Below are 23,907 nucleotides of genomic sequence, written 5' to 3'. Positions count from 1 at the left end.
GTTGCTGCTCCACGGAAACACAAGCGCACTGAGCCGCAAGTGCACATTTAAAGGGGTACAACAACAACGCTGTCTTTGTATACATCTGAGTTTGTCGAGACGTTTATAGCGCTTGATCAGCATCCAGCCACCTTTTCGTTGTGCGACGGTATCATATGGACAGTTTGGGGAATAGAAAGAAGGAGCGCGCGTCAAATTATCACCGATAATTCAAACATTTTGGGTCTATTTCTTTCTGAGGCGGCTCGGTTGTCCTGTCGTCTCTGTTGATCTGGAAACGGCCGCCATCTTGAATTTTAATGTAATATTTTCGGACAATTTTTGGCAATATGACATTTTTGGATTGCATTGGACCCTTGTGATGGACAACGGTCAACGCAGGAGAAAATAAAGTGAGTATTTAGAGTGCTGCGTGAATATGCTAACCGAGATCCCTCCTGCTCACGGCTTTTCCGGGTGTCGCCTAGCAATCTCGCAGCTAGCTGCACGTTAGGCCCAGTGTGATACTCATTTTATTATCGGTTAATGCCAGTATCTTTACTAATATCCCCCAGAAATAATATTTACTGGGTGTAATCATGTTCTTGTACGTATTACTCCGTTGCTGGAATATCCGCCGGGAGCTCTGTTTTACATATCTTTGCTCTGCCGGTTCGGCAAGTCTCATTGTTTTGTTAGCTTGATGCTAAGCTAGTTAGCGTTCATCGAATGTTTACTTTAACTGCTAATTTAGGCTGTTAGCTCCACGCCAAGCGCCCTAACTCGTTGCACTAGCACTTTAGAGTACTTATATCACCTAAAAATCGCGTTTAGTGTGAGCAAAACAATAATTTGGGTCATAGATTAAAATCGGCGTGTTAATGTGGTTTGTGTAGGGATTTAAATACACCGTTGCTTACATGGGAGCGTTTTAGCTGCCGTAGAGAAGTATGCTAACGGAAGTTATCAAGCACATTTTATGCATGAATTAGTTTTATGAAATATTGGTCGATGTGGCATTATTTGCAAGACAATCTCGATTGTGAATTCAGGGTTTGTAGTTTAATTGAAGGCAGCTTTTGTTGCTTCCGATTGCATCCAGGGAGTGGCGCTCTACACTCAAGAATATTTGAAAAGTAATAATCTTACGCTTAATTCACTGCATGCTGATCGTGAATTCAACCACTACCATGGAAGTTGAAATGTAGACCATGTTCAAATTACGAATATTGAGAAAATGAATTGTATATGTTGATAAGCAGAATATAATATTGATTCATAATTTTTAGGTGAAGTAACACTTGAAGAAAAAAAGTGCCAAGGAGCAAGTTTGATTCAGAGTTTCCTGGCAGATTAGGCGACAGATCAGGCTTCAACCCAGTGGTTTCTGCTGTCTCCTTGTTGAATGGTTTCTCAGAAGCACACAGAAGCTCAATGCGCCTTCTCCAGACCGCCAGCTGGTATGAAGTAGATGGGAGAATCCAAGAACATGGTGCTGAATGGCAGGAGACATGGCAGCAAGTTCTCCAGTAATCAGCCCGTAAGCAAATCCAGGCTGCAAAACACACAGAGAGCCCATCTTCGTCAAAGCAAGGGCTCCCCGAGTGCCAGAAGATGCAGTCGACGTAAGTTCCATGCAAAGCCATCACAGAGTGATTTGATTTTTTTAAAATTTGATTTATTTTTTCCCCCCCAACTCCTTTAACTACAAAAGCAGAATCTTAGTTCTGTTCTCAGTGGTATTCATGCTGAATCCTCTAACAGGTTGTGGTGGGGCGCCCCCGGAGGCAGAAAGGCGCCATGTCCCCTCATCGGGAATGACTGCCAAGGAGTTGTGTGAATATGATGATCTGAGCACCAGTTTGATCCTGGATCCTTACCTTGGCTTCCAGACCCACAAGATGAACACCAGGTTTGTGCTTCTCCATTGGTGAAATCAAAACCTCAGTGTCAAGAAGCTTGTCAGTCATGTTAACGTGACGCTCCTTTTTAGGTTTCGACCAATTAAAGGTCGGCAAGGGGAGCTGAGGGAAGTGATCGAGCTTTTTAAGAAGCATGACAACCTGGAAAAAGCTTTTCAGGCCTTGACTTCTGGTGACTGGACGAGACATCACTTTCTCAACAAGACCAAGTCTCAAGAAAAGCTCTTCAAAGCGCATGTAAATTATACATTTTGAAAGATCTCAATTCATGATGACCCATATATATATTTTTTTCTTTCATGACCTGGAAGGATTATGTTAGTGTGCAAACTATTTTAATTGGTAAATATAATGTGTTTAGTATTAAATAAAAATATAAAAAAGCTTGTTTATTTATTAAAAATTTACATTAACAGTACAATTTGTAAGTTTACTTCAAATATTCAGTATTTCTAGATTTTTTTTATTTAATATTTAATAAAAATAACAATTCTAAATAATATTTGTATGTACATATTTTTAAATACACAAATAATAATATAATTTTAATACTATATATTAAGGACAAAAGGGAGAAAAAATGTAATGTTAATGTCTATGATCCCATAAATAATAATCAAACGGCAACAATGCTGAGGAAAAAAACAACTAGCCTATTTTGTCTGTAAACTGTATTTTAAATAAGGTATTGTTTTAAAAAGTAGTCTCCTTTTTATAATAAATTTGTAAATATACAAATACGTTTTTTATTTATTTTTTAAATTTAGATGAAAATGTGCAGTAGGCTAATATTGAAAACTGAGAATGTGACGCATTGTGATATTGAGTTGATAATGAGAATCGGGTAACACCATAAGATTCATTAGCTAACATTGATTAACAACATTTTTTGAACATCAGCTGAGCATGTATAATGCATCTATAGCATTTATTAATTTCAATTAATGTTAATTTCAGCATTTACTAATGCTTTATTAAAATCACAAGTTGTTTTTAATATTATTTAATGCACTGTGAACTAACATGAATAAACTGTGTTTTCATTAACAAAGATAATAGTGTAATAAATGAATTGTTCATCATTTGTTCATGCTAGTTAATACATTATCTAATGTTAACATATAATACCTTATTGTGAAGTGTTACCAATAATTGTAATTGAATTAAATCATGAAATCAAGATTCATCCCTCTACTTTTAAGATTGCAGTAGCCTACCGAGACACAGATATTCCAACTATAAACAAAAAGCATAGAAACTCCAGATTTGGTTAAGATGTAAACTTGTAAAGATGTGTTTGCACAGCAGAAGAATTAATTTGGGAAACAAATGTATTTTTGGGATTGGATCATGCCTCCCAGAATTGGATTCTGATGAGATTGTGAAGTGCCTGTTGAGTTGATAGTTAAAGAAAGCATATCCAGACTCTTTATTTTATTTTATTTTATTAATGGAACTAGTCTGATGAGCAGCTTATTTCATAAACAATTTTTCTAATGAAATTTTTGTGGCTTTTACGCTTACTGAAAACTGAAATAAAACCAGAAAAAAATCTGCTAAGATGTTTTTTTGTTTTGTTTTTATTTTGACAGCCTGCATATTAAGTGTAGAATTCAACTTTTCCTCCATGCTCTTACTAGATATATATAAAATACAATATTTTTTTCTTATATATAATTTTTTGTTTGTTGAATATTTAATTGTAAACCTGCAACTAATTTTTTTAAACAGTAAATGCATTTAATTGAATTACACATTTAATGTTAATGTTTATTTGCCAAAATATTAAATGTAATATTTAATGTTTTACTGTTTGAGTAAGCACATCTGCTTATTTATGCAATATAATATTTACATTCTGTATTTTTTTTTAATTTGCCCTCTCGTGTCCTGGTAGGTGTTTGTTTACCTACGCATGTTTGCTTCAGACAGCGGCTTTGAGATCCTTCCTTGCAATCGCTACTCCTCTGAGCAAAACGGAGCCAAAATTGTAGCAACAAAGGATTGGTGAGTTAACGTCTTTATGTAATCAAATAAACCCAATTTTCTTCTAGTTTTCATCATATATTTGCTTATTGTGCACATTGCAGGAAGAGGAATGATAAAATTGAACATCTTGTGGGCTGCATTGCTGAGCTGTCTCCCAGTGAAGAGAGGATGTTGCTTCGACACGGAGAGAATGATTTCAGTGTCATGTATTCTACACGCAAAAACTGCGCACAACTCTGGCTTGGACCGGCGGCTTTTATTAACCACGGTATTTTTGTTTGAGATTTTACAGGCACACCTGATCAATAAATTATGCAATAATAGTGACATGTTTTTTTTGTAGTAAATCTAAGGTGTTAATTGTTTTTACAGATTGCAGGCCAAATTGCAAGGTAAGTATTTCTATAAAATTAAGACTAACTTAAAGATTAACCGAGAAACAGGAAATGACATTTTGCTGATGTGTGGTGTTTGTTGCAGTTTGTGTCAACAGGCCGAGACACCGCCTGTGTGAAGGTTTTGCGGGACATTGAACCAGGCGAAGAGATCTCCTGCTACTATGGAGATGGATTCTTTGGAGAAAATAATGAATTCTGTGAATGCTATACTTGTGAAAGGTATCATGTGCTGCATGACTAGTTTCTCATGCTTCCTTTAATTCAGCACTTAGGAATGAATGAATATAACAACATTTGGTATTGGAAGGTCATTTTATAAACCTTTATAAACTATACATTTTATAAACTGTTGAACTGTAGAATGCTTAAATAGTAGTTTGCATAATATTTAAGTATAAAACTAATGTTTCACTATTTATGCACATTCTCTACAAATATTTAGATTTTAAGTATTACCTTTTTATTTGGAATTCTGTAAAAAAAAAAAAATGTAACTTGAATAATAAAAGATTCATATTCATATTTATTTTCTTTAAATATTGATTTTTAAATGTAATAGTTAAAAATAAATTATATTTTAGTGCTAAAATTAAACTTAAGATTTTATGTTGTTTTTACAGATTTGTTAAAAATATGTTCATTAAATGTAATGTTTAATTTTGTGTGTGTGTTTTTGTCAGACGTGGAACTGGAGCTTTCAAGTCGAAAGCAGGGTTGCCTGTGGAGACTCCGGTGATCAACAGCAAGTACGGCCTCAGAGAGACAGACAAGCGTCTGAACAGACTGAAGAAGCTGGGGGAAAGTTGCAGGAACTCTGACAGCCAGTCTGTCAGCTCCAATGCAGAGGCAGACTCTCAGGAACCAACCACTGTACAAACATGTGAGACCTGTAATACTAGACGTTTGATATTAATAATGCTTTCACAGCTCAAGCTCATCATTTCGCTTCTCGTCCTTTCCTTTTTTTTCCCCCAGCATTACGTAAGAGGACTTCACAGTCCTGTGTCAAAAAGCACGGAGAAGCTAAAGCTATAACAAGGCAAACTCTGTCAAGCACTCCTTCTTCTACCTCATCCTCTAAACGAAGTCAAACTAATATTTCAAGTTTACCAAAGAGACTTAAGTCAAAGCCCACACAGCCTTTGCCTAAAGGAAGACGACGGTGTCGAGGCGTATGGACAAAATCTTCTAGCCGAGTGAGTGCTAGCGGGAATCTCACGGAGCCCTCCAGACGAGACACAGAAAGACGCAGCTCCGGAGGCAAAGGCAGTGTAGCGCTCCCATCAGAAAACAATCAGAGCTCTTCGAAGGGTGCTTCCCCGTGCAAGGACAGCATACTTTGCCCTTACAGAACTCGTAGGTCCACGAGGACCTCTCTCGGTGCTCAGGGGGCTGACGGCACGCAGGCATCAAGTCAGCCGTCTAGCCCGGGTGTAGTCCTCAAGACAGAGCCCGGAGAGCTCATCCCCGTGACACCAGGGCACCAAATGAACACCCCTAGTTTGGAGACCAGCTGCCCTAAGAAAGGGACGTGTCCCAGACGCAGGAGAACGATAAAACAGGAAGAGTCCGGCTCCTATGGCGAGTCCTTCCTCCAGGAGGGCGTGCCCGACCTGCGACACGCGGTTCGGGCCGCAGATGTAGCAGACTGTGGGAAGGTGGTACTCGGCCTGCCGGACCGCCACCAGCACTACAACGGCTCGGCTAAAAGCAGCAAGGCCCTGCGCCGAGGCAAGGGCAAGAAGAAGCGGCAGATCACACGATACGACGCTCAGCTGATTCTGCAGAACAACTCAGGCATCCCCAAGATAACACTACGCCGGCGTCGAGACAGCAGCAGCAGTAAGAACGAGGCCAGAGAGGCCAACTCCTCCAGCTCCTCCAAAATCAGCATCAAGTTCAGCAAAGAGCATGAGAAGGACCGGAGCAGCTCGTACGTGGCCAAGCTGAACAACGGCTTCAGCCACGGCCCCCACAGCAGCTCCACCAAGCTCAAGATCCAGCTGAAGCGGGAGGAAGACAGCGCGGGCTTGCATCGCACTTACCCAGAGGACGTCACCTTAGGCATCGTGAAGCGAGAAGCGGGGGATGCTCTGGATCACACGGCGGCCGCTCAGGTAGGTCAGAGCATGGAAATGGAATCGCTGTCCTCGGATGACGAAGAAGAGGACTACTTTGATAACGAGGATGATTTCATCCCGCTCCCACCAGCAAAACGCCTGCGTCTCATCGTGGGCAAAGATTCCATAGACATTGACATTTCCTCTAGACGACGAGAAGATCAGTCCCTCAGACTCAACGCATAAGCTGTGTAAATATCCATCGTTTCAATCATGTTCATTTTGAACATATGTAATTTAAATAGAAAATGCAAATGTACAATTAAATCATGGCAAAATATCTTTCTTTACCTTTTAGTGATGGCACTTCTTTATTGTTTCCTCACTATGACTATAAATATTGTAGAAAGTGTACAGGTTATGTCTGAATTCTATCCAAGTCTGATAACGTGCAGATGTTTGTTAGCATTCTGTCCAGCTTAGCCGTTTTATTCCATAAACCTCTTGGCTTTGTTTGCAAGACGTTAATCCACTTGGGAAACACATGCATGGTTTCACCTCAAAAGGTTGACACTTCATATTTCGACAACAGTGTTCCCATGCACAAGAATCACATGCGTCTCTCTCTCCTCTGCTTGATCTGGTTAAAGGGAATCGTTGAGCAAGCAGTGTGCAGAGGAGTTCAAATTTATACAGATCTCGCCACATCTTTTGTATCAAAATACTTTTTATCATGTGTCAGATTTTTTGGCCATGGAAGGCCGTGGTGCTCATTGTGGTGGCCTGGTGCTGGTCCATTAAGATATTGGACGATTGAATAATTATTCTGTGAACGTCAGACCCTTTTTGTGTGACCTTGGAAGTCCATAGAGAAGCGTGCCTACGGATAAAAGTCCTCAAGAGATAAGTTGTACTGAAACATCATCAATCAAGAATCTGTTTTCCTGAATCATGGTAATTGTGGTATTCAGTACATCTAATTGACTTTGTGGCTTTGTGTGCATTTTGTGCTCTGCCTAAAAATGATAAAAATGGAGAAAAAAATTGCTAAGGTATTCAAAGCTGTTGTTTGTGTTTCCATTGTTGATCCTATAAGTAGGCAGCTGCCATATTAGGCTATTTTTATTTGTACCTTTTTCTATCTTTTCTTTCATTATATACTTTACATTCTGTAGTGTCAGAGGTCTGCCATCTGTGGGCTTTTAAGAAGTTATCAGCTTCTTATCCTAACGATCACAAAACTCCTATGGTCTCAAGCTTACCAACTGACTCTTAAGAGCATCATGACAGTAACAATGTAGGATGTATACATAATCTGGGGGCATACTGTTCACTCTGTATATTCTGGGACTTGTTTTTATTTAACTGTTTTAAGTACTTGAAAACTATAAAAACTCATTTTCAAGATACTTGCTTGTCTGGTGTCATTATTAGATGTATTTGTAGTTTATCTGCAGTTGCAGGTTACCATACTCAGCTGTTACTATTTTCTAACCAAAAATTCCTGTTGGTATCTATCTTATTTTATTTTTTTTACAGCCAGTTTTTAAACATTGTGAACTCTTTATAACAAAGAAACAAAATGTGCAAAGGGTGGGGAATGTTTAGAGCTTTGGGCTTGTTTTCACATACAGTCATTTGTAAATATGGGCAGTTGCTGTATGTTCTGGGCTTATTTATAGCAGCTTTTCAGGTTTGCTGGTGTTTTGCCCCTATAGTACAATAAAGTACGACCAGCCACTGATCATATTAAATGTCCACATCTGCTAGAGCATTATTTAGGTCACTGACTGATTCTTGTAGTCTGGAACTAATCTTTAATTGATGGATCCTCTCTCCCTCAGGTCCACTAAGTTGGTTATTCCAGTGGTTTTCGTCCCATGTCCTGGGGACCCTCATCTTTATATGTTTTGTATTCATCATCTTCTTTACATAACACCTCATTCAGGCTCCAGGATCAGTGTGAAAGCCTTACAGAGACATAGGGGCCTTCATCGCAGGGTTGTGAGAAACACTACTATTTTTTTTTTATCGGGTGTGTTTTTCTTTAAATTAGATGGTTTAGTTAAACATATAACTTGTTTTTATGCTGAAAATGCAATTTTGGTGAGGTTTCGATTTTATTAGAAATATTTTTGGTCGTAAATTACTTTTCGTTTTCCTTTGACTGATTCAAACAGTTTCTGGGGGTCTTGCATAATAAAATCTCACGGCCAACCAAATACGCATCACAAAACCACAATTAAGTCGTTGTAACCATAATTAATTAGGTTTTCGCTGCCCTTTTATATACAACCAAATGGTGGGTGGGACAGTGTTGTGCACGCTCGGTATTTATGACTAATATGTTCTCGTCAGGATCATGTGACTACAGAGGAACACTGTCAGACCCAGAAGGGATCGCACCGCACGTGGTTTACTATTAGACCTGAAACGTGTGGAAAGACACGTCTAAACAGTAAGCCCCCCGCTCACCCCTCAAACCTAAAAAAAAAATCCAGAAAGCGAGTACTCTTCTGCCCTAAGGCAAGGCAAGAAGACGAAGCATCAACCTACCGCTTTGCGTAAAGAAATGATTACGCGACGATAAGAAAATATAGCAAGCAAGCAGATAGATAGTCGAACCGTTTGGGATATTTTAATGTGCACATTTTATCACACTAAAAAGCTGCAATTTTTGTCATGGTGTATAAAAAGGAGTTCCTGATTTGAGGAATGAGCTGATGCGAAATACGTATTTTAGACGACATTTCTTTTAATATTAAGAAATATGAAAAATTATTTTTTTAAACAATGAAAGAATCAACCTGTTTTACAGTGCATGCATTCATATTGCACATTGTATTTCGGTAACAATTAAGCATTTTTAAAGCAACATGATCAAAATGTAAATGACCCATATTTCACGAATACAAAGGCATGAAAGCTGCGATACTAGTCTGTATTTCTAAGGCATTGTTTACTGATGTCGTAGCTCGAGTTTGGAATGAAGGGGACGTGACTCCGTGGTCCAATCAGAGAACAGAATGGGTGTGGTCGGGTGACGTGAGGTCAAACCCACCCGACTTCAACATATTGCGCACGAATAAACGTTTCCGAAGCAGTGTGTTCTTCATTACAGCAGTGCGTACTGTTACACGGTGTCAGCTGGTCTCATTACATCTGCGTTTAAAATATCTTACAGTTATAAAGCTGCATAGGGAGTCTGCGGCATTGTCTACATATTTTGATTATTTGCGTTTATACCAGTAGCCAACAGCAAAGATGAAGACTAAATTCATAAATGGCGTGTCTTCCTCGCCTTCTATGTCTCTGGGTTTATTGGTAAATGAGAATGTCCTCGAAGTCCAGCCAGACAGTGGGAACGACTGCAAAGACATTGTTAGACCGGATGAGCCCGACCACCAGACGAAGCGTAAGGCGTATCTATGGTGTAAAGAATTCCTTCACGGAGCCTGGAAGTCCATAGATGAGGATCATTTCCAAATCTCTATTATCAGGTATTGTTGCTACGCGACTAGATATGTAAATAACCAAAACTGAACTGTTTTACTTGTGTCAGAGAGACGCCACCTCAAAAGAAACGTTTTTCGGAAACAGGCGACACGTTCGCTGGAAACGCGTAATGGTGTTTCCTTTCTTTAGATGATTTAGTGCTGTACGTTTACCTTCACTGGTCAAGCGACGATAAAGGATTGCTCAATGCTACATTCATAACCACGGCTGTGCCTCAAAATCGAGCGAGCTGCCCACACAGAACGCACATTCAGGCATTACAGGACTAATTGAGTATAAATAAAAATGCAAGGCACCGTGTCTCAGAAGCGTTTTTGAAGATAGAAAGCAAAGGTGGTGTCTCAAAATGTAGTGAGCTGCCTAATGAAACAGCATTTTGTGTAACACGGATTTGTGCAGCATTTCTAGGCATCGAATTTGGCAGCGTATTTCTTGGCATTTTCCAGACGTAAATAACCATATCTCCCGATTCGCTGCGGGAATGCAGTTGTTTTCTTTCCTAACACATATATTTTGCTTCTAGGGGAGGTCTCAGCAACAAACTGTTCCTCTGCGCTTTGCCAGAGAAGCAACCAAGCATTGGAGACGAGCCACGAAATGTGCTCCTTCGTCTGTATGGAGAAATTCTGCAGGTGTTTTGATATTACTATTATTATTTATTTATTTTTTTTTTAACTTGGCGAAATGTATGAATTGAGTGCCATATTGCATAGTAAGGTCTAATTAGACGCAAAGCAATAGGCCTAGTATGTTTTAGTGTCCTTGATTTATAATTTTAGTATTTTAAAAAATATTAGAGAATCCACACCTGTGCTTTACACATTTCAAACATTATTTAAATGTTTAAGATGTATAGGACAAGTGTTATTTTCTTGTAGTAAGCTGGGGAGGATACATACATGCCTGCAAATGCATTCGTACAGTACAAGATTGCCATTTAGTCTGAAACTAGGTATTGCGTATCTGGGATGGTTTGGATGGCAGTAATTTCTGTTTTATACTGTTTTATAAATAAGCAGTTCGTTATGCATTAAACCAACCAAAAATAACTTTGTAATTACGATTTTATAAAAGCAGAGAATGTTGTGAGATATTCATACCTAATTTCATTCGGCAGATGGCAACCCCTGGATCAGAAATCTCTTTTAAGAATGGGTATTAAATCGTTCCCCAACCAGAGATGATGTTTTTGTGTGTGTACCCTCTAAATTTAAAGAGGCAGTTTTTATTGGATGATGTACCTCCATGGCTGTACTTGCGTGTCTTCTTTGCCGTAGGCTTGCCAAAGGAGCGTGCCTTGAGCACTCTTGTTTCCAGGTGATCCCAGCATACCACTCACGGTACAGTATGCGATCCCTGAAGCAACAGCATTGCCTTCAAGTTTATGCGCATCTCAGTCTTTAAAACCTTTGAGAACTACGCTCATGATGTGCCCTGTCTAAAGTATTTTCTGCCTCTGTCTGCTTTTTTTCAACTCTTTATTACTCCGTTGAAAAATATGTAGGAGCTGGTGACATTGCTACGTTAACAGACAAGTTATGGCAGTGACGCATGAAGGATTTCGGTGGCATTCCACTTTTTTAATAGAGCGACACTTATCCGAAATTGAGTGTAAGATAGGAGTATTCCCTTAATAAACTCCTAATTTGCTATTTATTGATAGTAAGGTAGTTGTTGTAGCAGTTAAGAGATCTAGATTATGGCCATGCATTAATATGTGCATTATAAGTACTAATAAACAGCAAATACGATAATAATCTGAAGTGCTACCTTTGATAGTTTATTAATTATGTTATTGCAGTAGCAATATGATAACAGCAACATTAGTTGCAAAGGGTGCGCCTTCATCATATTTCCCTAAATATAAGTTGGATAAAAGACACCCATTATTAAGAAGTGACTAAATGCTCCCTTTAGGCTTTGGCTTTTGATTTTTGCAATGATGAGTTGCTTTTTTATCTCTGGATGATTTCCCATAAGTTATTTAGAGACACAGCAGTCACGAAGCTTATGATGTCATACCTGATGAGGTGTCAGTAGGTCCACAGTCCAATCCTCTGAAGTCAGGTGTTTAAACGTGGAAAAGCATTAGGTGAAGCCATATTACAAATTCCAGAGTGTGTGGACTTTGCTACACAGTGATTCACAAATAAATCTTCGAGTTCATTAAGGCATTTTATTTGAGTTCATTTTAAAACTGTGCACCAATAGTAACCCGCGCTGACCGTTATTTAACTAGACACTCTTTATTGCTGTCTCATGTGAGATTTACATAGTGTTTATTACCATGGACACCAAACCCTTTAGATGTTTTTTTATTCTAACGGAGAGTAGCGTTGTGTACTAAATAGTTGTGCTAGGTCTCAATGGAACATGGTTTTGATAATTGCTGTTATAAAAGATTTGACTGTTTGATCCTTTCCCCACCCATCTGTGGTCGTGAAACAAGTTCAACAGGCCGTGGATTTCTAGCTCTCAAACCTCTTTAACCCTCTCTTCTTGTTTTTTAATCACAAAGTTAATGCGTTTGTTTAATGCCACTTTCTTACTGCGCTGCCAAAGACACGGTCTCAATAGTTCATAGTAGGTTCTGGAAAATAGCTTTGTCACTTAATGTTGCTACTTTATGGGGATGTTCAAACTGATCTGTCACATAAACAACACTTTGTTCTTATGGATAGTCTTTTGCTTTTTCTCTTATTGCTAGATGTCCTGTAATAAAGGGGATTCCAGGCAATCAAACACAGAAAATCACTTTCAAGTAAGTAACATTACAAAGGTTTTTCTATTCTTTTTAAGAGTGCAGAATGTGACCTTATACACTTGTGTCTCTATAAAAGCGTTTTGTCTTTATTCTGCCGCATCTTACATGTTTTATAGCAAATATTAGACCAACAAGAGGACAAATTACTAAAAGCATTATAGCTAGTTAAACTGTTGTTACTGTATTTTTACCTCCTATCCCATCATCTTCCAAAGCCAAGGGGCATGCTATTTGGGTCATCAGATATGTTTTGTTTGGACATGTCTGAGTTGTGATTATAAACTTTTAGGTCAGAATTTTCCATGAGCTCTCGGGTTTGTTATTGTTAAATTCTCATATTTTACTAGTGTTTGGGGGAAATTTTGGTCACTTGGGACCCTCTCTTATTAATGCATCGCAAAAAAAAAATTGTTTAGTAATTTTGTCTTGTTTCTAGTAAACATATAAAATAATTCTTAAAACTGCATGTTTACATATAAACATTAAAAAGCATCATTACAGATAATAAGACATTTTCAACTGAGTTTTTCTTACCTCAACTTTTTTGATTAATGCCTAAAAAATTCCAAATGGTGTAAATAAACCAAATATAAATATTGTGTAACGATTTTTAGTTTTTTTTAAATGTGCAATTCTGCTTCTAATAATGTCTAACAATATCTAAATATTTTTTACTCAAAGTGAGACAAAACTACAACATAAATAAAAAATATATATATATTATAATTATATAAGTAATATATTAATGATTATTTATTAGTGTTCATATTCATAGCTACCAAGAGAGATCACCCAGAACTGATAAAACGCATCCCCTGACACACTTAAAATTTATTTCCCTGAGAGTCACATAGCAATGCATCCTATTAGAAGCTTATCCCAGCATTAACCTCTCTGTCTCAGTTCAGCATCAGCTGTCTGGCCTCGGCAAACTTTGCTCCTATCTGTCTTGCGTGCATAATTTTTTGTGCATTTATCTAGGTGTATTCCACGAACTAACGCACAGGGCTGTCAGTGGTGATGCTGTTGAGATGGACTTCCCCTCCTCACTGGACATTGATACCACCTGCATGTAGATACTGCCCTTGTGCTGATGTGAACTGATCTGCTTCAGTAATCCTGTGATTATGCCTTGTGTATTAACTGGCACTGGAAAAACCCAAGCTGCTGTTGCTAAGCAGTCACATGGCCATTGCTTAGTCAGATAACAGGGTAGGGAGGGAGAGCGAGAGATACTGCGTTTGAAACCTGAAAAATGCTGGCTTTGCAGACAGTATATTGAGGTAGGAAGGCATGAATTTAGGTGTGTGGTGAAAAGAATAAAAGTGACGTCTAATGGAATGATTAAAATACATTTTGTCCTATTTCGAGAAATAAGCCTTGTAGTTGTCTAAATGTTTGGTTATGTTTGAAGCTCTTTTGATTTGTTCTAGGTCAAATGTGCCCATTCCAGTTCCTAAAGATCAACATTCCTCTAGAGGTCAGGGTCAGACACGCCTTTCTGTAATTATCAGGTGTTCCTAAAGGTCTGAACTATTGTTTGTTGAGGTGTATGCGACTAGGATCTTAACTTTGCAGGAAGGTAGACCTCCAGTAACAGGCATGGGCACCCCTGGAGTCATTAGACACGACCACAGGTGTAATCAGATATAACTGCTTATAATTGTCACGTAATCCTTAAGACCATCATTGATCTGATCTGTTTGATTAGGGTTGGAACTGTGTTCTGTAGAACAGTGGCCCTTAGGGCTAAAGTCACACTAAATCGTAGTTCCTAGGAAACCTGTTTGAACCAGTTTCTGTAGACATAGTTGGTATTTTCGTAGAAGGGTGTACTCTTCATAGAATCAGAATTGTAGAATCGGATTCGTAGAATCTGTTGAATGACTCATTGGGTGGTAGACCAAACCTTCATTAATTCAGAACAAATGCTAATGAAGAGAATAAATTGTTGTCTTAGTATGTGAGAAATATTTGGAATAAACTTGCTGGCAAGCCAGTGATGATGTTTCCGAACGTTTCCTGTGTTAAGGAAGTTTAATTTCCTTCCAGGTTTTTCCGTCAGAGTCCTCCAATGAGAATGTCATAGTGTCCTGTTGAATTTTTGAGAGAACCGGATGTTTTTTTTTACACTGCAGGTTAGCTGATATTCCCTCAGCAGTTTTGTTACGCAATTGTGTGCCATTCTTGCGTAATGTCAAACATTGAGATGAAATGAGCTTAGTGCTCAGTTTTACCTGACCTTCTTTAATCGAGCTGTCGTGAGATAAAAGACTCAAGGCCAATGTTTGACTTAGATGGTAGTTTGAACTGAATTTCAATGAGTGCTGTCCCTGCCAACAGTATAGAATCAATGCCGCGATAATTTTAAGAGATTTTCCTTTGGGGTATATTTTAAGCAAGAGGCTGTGGTGGTTTAATGTCTTTATTATCCATTTCGCTTATTTAAGTTTTTGGTCATCTTGATTATAAGTAAAGATTTTCTGTTGTTTTGTGGGACACTAAATGCAGGTGCAGTGCTACCTTTAACAACACCTGGGAAACTCGTTCCTCTGGGTCAGACATTCGTAATTAGGACGTCCTGCAATTATGTTGGAAATGGAACATGAAAGTAGTCTTAGCGAAACAAAAGAAATACACCAAACCATAACTCTAAGTGCAAATAGCCCGCCTTGTTGGCAGAGGCTATTTACACTACCTCCGTCCACCAGCATCTAATTGAGTTAGTCAACATTACACAAGACAGTTGACTGTGGCACACATGATAAAATGTGTTTTGGCTAACTTTTTTCTTCCTTTGCAAATATTAAATCAAAAAAGCATTTATTTTCAATAAAAATGAAGGAACACAGTTCTCTTTCATTTAAATTATTTTGAAAAGAGGTGCCAGGATACTCACCAGGGAATAAAGAAGTTTTCAAACTTTCTGTTTGCCTTATCTGTTACCATATTGGTGTGTCAGTTTGTGGTCAAAACTTTTGCGCAACATTGTCACGAGACATCAGTGGTTCAAGTTAATGTTAAAGGAATGCTATAACATTTGAATCATTCGTGCAATTTGAAACATTTGCTCTACCAGGTTTAGATTCCTAAGGCATTAGTTCAAAGTGCAGCACTTAATGACAGATAATTGGTAAATATGTAACCTCTTGGCCATCTATTTTTAGATGATCTCCAATGGGAGGGAATGAGTAAAAGCAGAACTGTAGAATGTTTTTTAAAAAAGGATACCTTAGACAAGTACTTCCCCCACATAGGAAGAGAGCTCTTTCGGTTTTGTGTATTAACACTTGGCACAGCCTTGTCCAAAAACAGGCTTAATGTCATTGCTAGTTAAGCAGCCACAATTAATGACTGGGATGTTTGGCAAGTTCTGCCTCACTCAGCACAATTGCCTCTCTTGTTTTTTCTCATTTAACTCACTTTGCTCCAGCACTGCCATTGATTTTGCTTCTGCCCATCACCACTGTTACAAAATGACTGGCTCTCAGATGGAGTTGGTTTCAGTGCAGAATTTATTGTCCTTTAAAGCATCACAGTTTTGAATGAATTCCTTTAACTTAAGCTGAACTCCTCTTTAAAGGGATTGAAGGTCCATTTAGGTTATGCAGGTTTTCATGGCAGTGGTTTGATAGATCTATGATAGATTTTGGCAGCTGATTTAACTTGTTGAGTGTCCAACTGTATCTGTATGTTGTTGTGTTTGCAGGGAGCTGATGCCATGGTACTGGAGAGTGTGATGTTTGCTATCCTGGCCGAGAGGGAGCTTGGGCCCAAACTCTATGGCATTTTTCCACAGGGGAGACTGGAACAGTTTGTCCCTGTGAGTCTTCAAGTTTGCTGCCATGATGATCGATAGGACAGTCTAGATGTGAAATTATGCTTATGAATCCCTTTCTTGCAAATTGCAAGAACAAACTAATTACATTTGAGGCAAATTTCCCTTTGTCACTTTTTCCATTGCTCTGAATTATGTTCCATGATTTTAAATATACATAAGCCTACAAATTAAGTGCACATTTTTGCATTTTAGTTATAGGAATGTTTCTGTTTTAGTTCACAAAATAAACACACACTAAAAGTTCAATGTTTGCCTGCAGAGTCGAAAATTGTCCACAGATGAGCTGAGTGTCCCTGGTATATTTGCTGAGATTGCTGAAAAGATTGCCAGATTTCATGGAATGAGAATGCCCTTCAACAAGGAGCCAAAGTGGCTGTTTGGCACCATGGAAAAGTGCGTGATCATAAAATATCTGTCAAATTACTTAACAAACTTATCCTTTACTTAATTTGACTGTTACGGCCTTTTAAAAATTGCTTGCATACAATGTTATATAATCACCAAATTATGCATTCAACTTCTTTTGTATGTTTTTTTGGTTATTACTTATTGTATGATTCTGATCTGAGCTAATTTAACCATTTAACCATTTTTTTGACTGTTGATTGTTTACCACAATAAATGTTACAAGGTGAGGAATAAAGCATGGTAACAGTATATTTTAAGGTGTCCTTGCTACATGTTACATGTACTTACTAACAAAAAAGTAACCCTAAGCCAAACTCTAATCCTAACCTTAACCATATAGTAAGTACATATCGTTAATTAATATTACTCAGTACGCAAATGTATAATCAAGGACACCTTAAAATGAAGTGTAACCAAAAGCACAAATATTATTCTTTTTTGGGAAGCTGTTATACAATGTGGAAGTTAAGTTTTCGTCAAAATAGCTAGAACACAATATGAGGGTTAAAAAAAGCCCGTCTTGTTTAAATTCTCAGAAATAGTGGGTGGGGAACTGCATCCCTGTCAGGATGTTGACAGGATTGAGCTTTATTCTGGTAAAAGTCAGTCTACGTGCCAATATTATAAAAATAAAAATATGATTTATGTAAACCTAGTTCACTGGAAGAAAATCTGTACTACTATTTTAATGTTTTCTGGAAAACCCCATAGCCTTTAGTATCTCCACTAGGACCTAAATATAGATTACCAGCATTTATCATCTCATGAATTTTCACTCAAGCTTACTTTATTGTTACTGTGAGTATTTGTCTGCAAATATAGTGAGAGTTATTGTTGATGACCAACACTGCAATCTTCTTGTACTCTCATCTACTTCACAGGTACATGGATCAAGTGCTTCAGCTCACCTTCACCAGGGAGCACCATCTACGAAACTTCTCCCGCCTTTTGAGCTACAACTTGCCTCAAGAGATAGACGGTCTCAAGTAAGCTCTTTATTATCTGGATTATTCATCTGATTTCACTTCTGTTATAGAGGAATTATCTTCTCGTCATACGTTTCCAGCATGGTTTCATTGACATGCTTTATCAGATCCTCTGGAAACTGTTCACACTTCAAGAGATTCGAGAGTGACTGATAGCAAGATAATGTATTGACAAAAAAAAAAAAAGGTGTTTGCCGGCTGCTCATAATTGACGTATTTTGTGTGCTTACTTAAATGGCTGTTTGTGTACACAGGTGTCTACTTGAATCTACTCCCTCTCCTGTTGTTTTCTGCCACAATGACTTGCAAGAAGGTTAGACATGAGTTTAGTGCAATGATTGTCTGCATTTTATTATTGTTTCTAACAAAGGCCCATTTCAATGTTTAATCAAATATTTTAAAAGTGCCGCCATGTTTTAAACAGGAAACATCTTGCTCCTGAGCGGCCGTGAGAACACTGACAGACAGAGGCTCATGTTAATCGACTTTGAGTACAGCAGCTACAACTACAGGTCTGTAATATTCATAGTCACATCCATTTAGAAGAAGCACAGTTCTGTGAAAACAGCCTGTTTTTTGTAACAGCCAGATGTTTGATGGGAATTAAGTTTTGATCTTTTACCTCCCACATCTGTGGAGCTCCATAAAAGAACTGTATGATTCTCTTACTCGGTTGTTTCTGATTAGTTCGGAACACTTGAGGTGCCCCATTTCTCAGAAAGGACTTCTAGTCATTGAAGGCTCTGGCAACGATCCCACCTTGTTGCTAGGGTACTCACATTCTTGCACGTGCTCAAACACAGGTCTCAAAGAGGATTCTAGGGGAAATAAGCTCCAAACTGTAAAGTTCTTTTAAGAGCCTGGTTTTGTTACAAAGGGGTCATATATCGGCAAGATCACTGTTCCAGTGGTGGACGACAAGGGTCAAGGCATGCTTTGTTTGTTTTCCCATCCTGCCCTCCGCTGTAGTCTCCTAGGGCGTAAGTGACCCATGTTTAGGTCCATTGACAGTGCTTGTGCAGCAAAGCAGTAGGAAATGAAGCCGGGCTTCCCAGCCACGGAGATGTGTGCTTTGTTCAGTTTCCACAGCAGCTGTGAGGCTCTTCACAAAGAGTCTTTTTTTTTTTTTTTTTTTCAGTTAGCACAAAGTAAGAGTCATGTTTTCTGTTTTTTGTGGTATGCCTCTAAACTGGTATTTACTTGCCACATGCTGTCATTTCAATCATGGCAATTCTTGGAAGTAGTTTTAGCATTTTAATGAATATGACAATGTTAATATATTTTGGCAGAGGCATACTGCTACTAGAGAGTAGATGCCAGTAGATATACAGACACACTGCATGATTAGGCATATATAAATCCTGCAGCAAATTTAGACAGGTGGAGCTGGGGGAGGTCGAAGGTTTGTGAGGAAGTTTGATTGCACACTGCAGGAACAATTTAGAGCTTGCGCCATGTAATACACTACTAATCTAGATATACTAGAAATTTAATATACTAAAATATCATCTTCTCAAACCGAAAAAAGACTGTTAATTCTGCCCAATATTTGTAACCAGGAATTTAAAAAATGGGATCTGGGCTGAGCTGTCAATATAAAAAGTGTTGAATTTTTGATTAGCATTTGATCGTGCATTCATTAAATAAAGCAATGCTAATCGGCCCTACATATTATTTGATGCCCATCAGAACTGATTTATTTATTATTTACTGATGCCAATCAGAACAGTTTCCAAATGTGATAATATTCTCATAAATGTGGGAGACAAAACAAAAACCTCCTACACAATTACCAATCATTTCATGCATTATGCGATATTATCACACTAACGAATGTAACAAAGGTTCCGGTCTTTCTCCCACAGAGGATTTGACATTGGAAATTTCTTCTGTGAGTGGACTTATGACTACACCTATGACAAGTTTCCATTTTTCATCACCAACACCAAAAATTACCCCACCAAAGAAAAGCAGGTTTGTAACATAACTCTTTTGGGGGTTACTTTTATTTCTTTATCTTTGAACCTTACACATTACATTACATTTCATTTTGTTTCCTCAGATGCATTTCTTTCAGAGTTATCTCTTGGAATCTCATGCTGGGTTTGAAAACTTAAGTGAGGAGGACCAGCTGAAACTCAAAGAGGATATGCTGGTGGAGGTTAACAGGTGATATACTTAATTCAGGTCTATCTAGAGACACATTCTTGCCATAAATTTGTAATTTTGAAAAGAGGCCCATATAATCAAAAGGAAGTTAAAAATAATGAGACTGTCCCTCTTGGGTCTCATACTGTACTACTATAATGGATATTGTAAAAAGGCATTTGGATAAAGTCCAGCAGTGATTCACGTTTCCAGAGACTTCCCAAACGTTCTTCCATCTGTACTTTGTGAACTCAATGTCCTCTCATTTAGGTTTGCTCTGGCCTCCCATTTCTTCTGGGGATTGTGGTCCATGATCCAGGCCAAAATATCAACTATTGAGTTTGGGTACATGGTGAGTTATTGCAAGAAAGTCTTTGTGTGGGCAGTTATTTCTCATGTTGAGTTATTCCATTGTAGGCGGTGCAGCTCTTAGGTAAGACAATAATTTTATCAACTAAGATCAGATACATTAAGGTACAGCCTTCGCAATATTTGCGCTGCCTGACAACTCTTTGGACGTTACACAAATACTTGTGAGGTCAGGGTAACATGACTGTAAACCTTCTGGATGTGTGCCACAGTAATGTTTTTGACATAAAAGCATGTTTAATTTGCGTATAATGAATAAAAAACAATTATATGAAAACGAAATAATCTGCAACGAATGTCTTAAAATTATTAGAAAAAAATATGAAAAATGAACCAAAAAAACAAAAGGACAATGATGGCCCATATACTGTTCCTATATTTTGTAGAACTGATCTGCTATTATTATATATCATTTAAAAATGCTAATCATTTATTAATTTTCGAATCATTTTTTAAAAATTCTTTACAGGAATACGCCATGGCCAGATTTGACGCATACTTTGAGCTGAAAAAGAAGCTCAGGGTTTAAAAGAAATTCCCAGAGGACAGAAGGAAGATGGAACAACTGCTCATAAGTTGTCAAGCAAAGAGCAGAGCAAATTTTGAATGTGCTTAAAAGAGTATGCTCTGCGTCTGTAGTGATTCAACCGTGCTGCATGGACCAAAATCAATGCAACATACATATTCAAAAAAAGGCCCTGTGCTGCATTGAGTATCCTCGTATGCTGCTTCTCACTGTTTACAAGTTTAAGCTTCTCACATTTAACACCAGCCTGAGCTTCTGGACAGTTGGAGAGTAATAGAAGAGAATAACAAGGTCACATGGCATTAAAAAAAATATAAAGTTTGTAGGTCAGAGTTTAGTTGGAGGAGAAAATCTTTTATGCAGCTGAAAATGGTGCGGTCTTTATACTAACTTAAGCCTTGCGGTGTTTCTTATCACCTAGTCATCTGCTGTAGTATTATCTATACAACCGGTGATAGAAGATGTGTCGTGCAAGAGCAAGGTTCAAAAACTGGACCTCTTACCAGAAGAGGGTACAACAGACCAAACCATGTTGACACTGTGCTTCTGATGATTCAGTATTGTGTTTCCATGTTCTGTTTCCATTGTATGCCGCCATTTTTGGGTGTCCTTTTTACTGGATGATTTACCTCTTTTCTACTTCTATTGGATCATGTCTTGTTTGATTTCTATTTCTAGTATATCCGCATGATGTGAAGTGAAAAAGCTGTTCGACCGCACCGTCTGCGTGCTCCTTAAGAGAGAAATGATATGAAATATCTGTCTTAACGGTGGAGAACTTTATGGTTTTGACCATAGTGATGTCATTCACCTCTTGTTAGAGGTGCTTGTTTATTTTATAAGAATTTGATAAGTATGAGATTACCCGCCTGTATCTGGTTTGATACCGAATTGATAACTGTTAGCTATTAATATAAACTTTATAATAGTCTGTTCGTAAAATTACAGTCTTTTGTTTCGTATAACAGTCGGTCAGATTACAATTTTACGGTGAACGTGTTTATCCTCCTTTTCTTTTTAAAAATGCTATAAAATTGTTTTACAACTGAACAATATTTACTTTTGCTTTTTTTCTTTGTATAACCTTAAATTGTGGTAAAAGTATTGTTTGGTTTTTTTTCATATGTTTGAAATATAGGTATAGTGATACAACATTATTAAGGCAGTTTTGCTTATTTGCTAACGTAATGTGAAAGGCACTTTCTGAAGCGGTTCTGTGAAAAAGTTTTATTACTTGCAAATGTAACTTTTCTATTATTTTTCTGCAACGGAAGATGTATTTTTCTTAATAAGAAAGTGTTCTGTGTCCTTGTTCTCTTGGTCCTTTTTAACTGTAGTATACTGGTGATCAATTGATTTCTGTTTTCACATACCACACATATTTTGAAGCATAAAATACATACATGTTTCAATATAACTGGCCTCTATTAATCAACATTTTTGGAATATCAGTAAACAGAAAGGTAAAATGAAAGTTGATGTTAAAAAAATAATAATTCCTTTTTTTTATCTAGACCAGTTTTACTAACTTATCCATCTGTTAACAACAAAACAAAGCCTCTGTTGCTTAAATAAGTATCTATTAAATGTATAAATATAAAAAAACAGGAATAGAAAAAAATGTGATTTACATTTCTTCTTACAAAAGAAGTGAAACCATTCAACAGGTTGTAATGTACTAATTCATGCTATGAATATGACTGTGAATAAAGAGTTGTCAAATTATTTTGTCCTTATTTTGTGTCTTCCCTTAATGTCACAAAGGATTGTTTCATCTTAAGAATCAAATATTATGAGGTTATAAGTTAACTTATATTATTTAAAGTTAACGATCTTGTTCCAAATCTTAATTCAGTGATGATAATTACAGTGGTGTGGAAATGCGTTGGCCCCCTTCCTGATTTATTACATTTTTGGTTTGTCACACTTTAATGTTTCAGATCATCAAACAAATGTAAAAATGAATCGCAGCATGCAGTTTTTAAATAAGACCTGCCTGACAAAGTGAAGTAGAAAGCTACACATCATGTTGAGATCCAAAGAAATTCAGGAACAAATAAGAAATTAGATCTATCAGTCTGATAAAGGTTATAAAGCCATTTCTATAGCTTTGGGACTCCAGTGAACCACAGTGAGAGCCATTATCCACGAATGGCAAAAACATGGAACAGTGGTGAACCTTCCCAGGAGTGGATGTCCATCCAAAATGACCCCAAGACAACGACTCATTCAAGCGATGACTCATCTAAGAGGTCACAAAAGACCCCACAACAACATCCAAAGAACAGGCCTCACTTGCCTCAGTCAAGGCAAAAATGGCCTGCATGGCAGAGTTCCAAGATGAAAACCGCTGCTAAGCAAAAATAACATAAAAAGGTTCATCTCAGTTTTGCCAGAAAACATCTTGATGATCCCCAAGATTTTTGGGAAAATACTCTGTGGACTGACGAGATAAAAGTAGAACTTTTTAGAAGGTGTGTGTACCATTACATCTGGCGTAAAAGTAACACAGCATTTCAGAAAGAGTGGTGGTAGTGTGATGATCTGGGTATGTTTTACTGCTTGAGGACCTGGAAGACGTGCTGCGATAAATGGATCCATGAATTCTGCTGTCTACCAAAAGGACAATGTCCCGGCCATCTGTTTGTGACCTCAAACTGAAGGGTTCTGAATTTTAGTCCACTCATGTGCATAGATGAGCGGGCCAAAATTCCTCCACAGTGCTGTAACCGATTCATTGCAAGTTATTACAAACGCTTGATTGCACTTATTACTGCTAAGGGTGGCCCAACCAGTTATTATTAGCTTTAGGGGAAAATAACTTTTTCACACAGTGCCATGTGGGTTTGGATTTAGTTTTCCCTTCATAATAAATAACTTCTTTTAAAAACTGCATGTTTTGCTTACTTGCGTTATCTTTGATTAATATTTAAATTTGTCCGATGATCAGAAAAATTTAAGTGTGACAAATATGCAAAAAAAAACAGGACCTTCTTGAGCC

At 37.8% G+C, this 23,907-nt stretch overlaps 2 protein-coding genes across 2 annotated transcripts; both read left to right on the top strand.

The window, feature by feature from the left end:
- The first annotated feature begins 19 nt into the window (after window positions 1–19).
- On the top strand, window positions 20–7,757 carry kmt5b (lysine methyltransferase 5B). The gene is given in 10 exon segments (XM_043264837.1): window positions 20–392; window positions 1,269–1,604; window positions 1,744–1,891; window positions 1,973–2,138; window positions 3,799–3,908; window positions 3,992–4,158; window positions 4,263–4,282; window positions 4,371–4,507; window positions 4,969–5,168; window positions 5,264–7,757. Coding segments are annotated over 9 exon segments (2,499 nt in total). The 5' UTR covers window positions 20–392; window positions 1,269–1,384; the 3' UTR covers window positions 6,595–7,757.
- Window positions 7,758–9,433: 1,676 nt separating this feature from the next.
- Window positions 9,434–22,631, top strand: chka (choline kinase alpha). The gene is made up of 12 exons (XM_043264255.1): window positions 9,434–9,848; window positions 10,388–10,496; window positions 12,572–12,625; window positions 16,338–16,451; window positions 16,729–16,862; window positions 17,759–17,863; window positions 18,118–18,176; window positions 18,288–18,375; window positions 19,729–19,837; window positions 19,926–20,032; window positions 20,282–20,363; window positions 20,850–22,631. The coding sequence occupies exons 1-12, from the start codon at window positions 9,613–9,615 to the stop codon at window positions 20,907–20,909; spliced, it is 1,257 nt and encodes a 418-aa protein (XP_043120190.1). The 5' UTR covers window positions 9,434–9,612; the 3' UTR covers window positions 20,910–22,631.
- The last annotated feature ends 1,276 nt before the right edge of the window (window positions 22,632–23,907 follow it).

Source organism: Puntigrus tetrazona, chromosome 18, assembly GCF_018831695.1.
Source record: "Puntigrus tetrazona isolate hp1 chromosome 18, ASM1883169v1, whole genome shotgun sequence".
In the NCBI taxonomy this organism is placed as follows: Eukaryota; Metazoa; Chordata; class Actinopteri; order Cypriniformes; family Cyprinidae; genus Puntigrus; species Puntigrus tetrazona.
This window is presented reverse-complemented; position numbering and strand designations above follow the sequence as displayed.

Coding starts and splice junctions, on each gene's coding strand:
- chka (XM_043264255.1), top strand. CDS start 9,613: ATGAAGACTAAATTCATAAATGGCGTGTCTTCCTCGCCTTCTATGTCT. Junction 10,497..12,571: donor TGTATGGAGAAATTCTGCAG/GTGTTTTGATAT, acceptor TCTTATTGCTAG/ATGTCCTGTAATAAAGGGGA. Junction 16,452..16,728: donor GACTGGAACAGTTTGTCCCT/GTGAGTCTTCAA, acceptor GTTTGCCTGCAG/AGTCGAAAATTGTCCACAGA.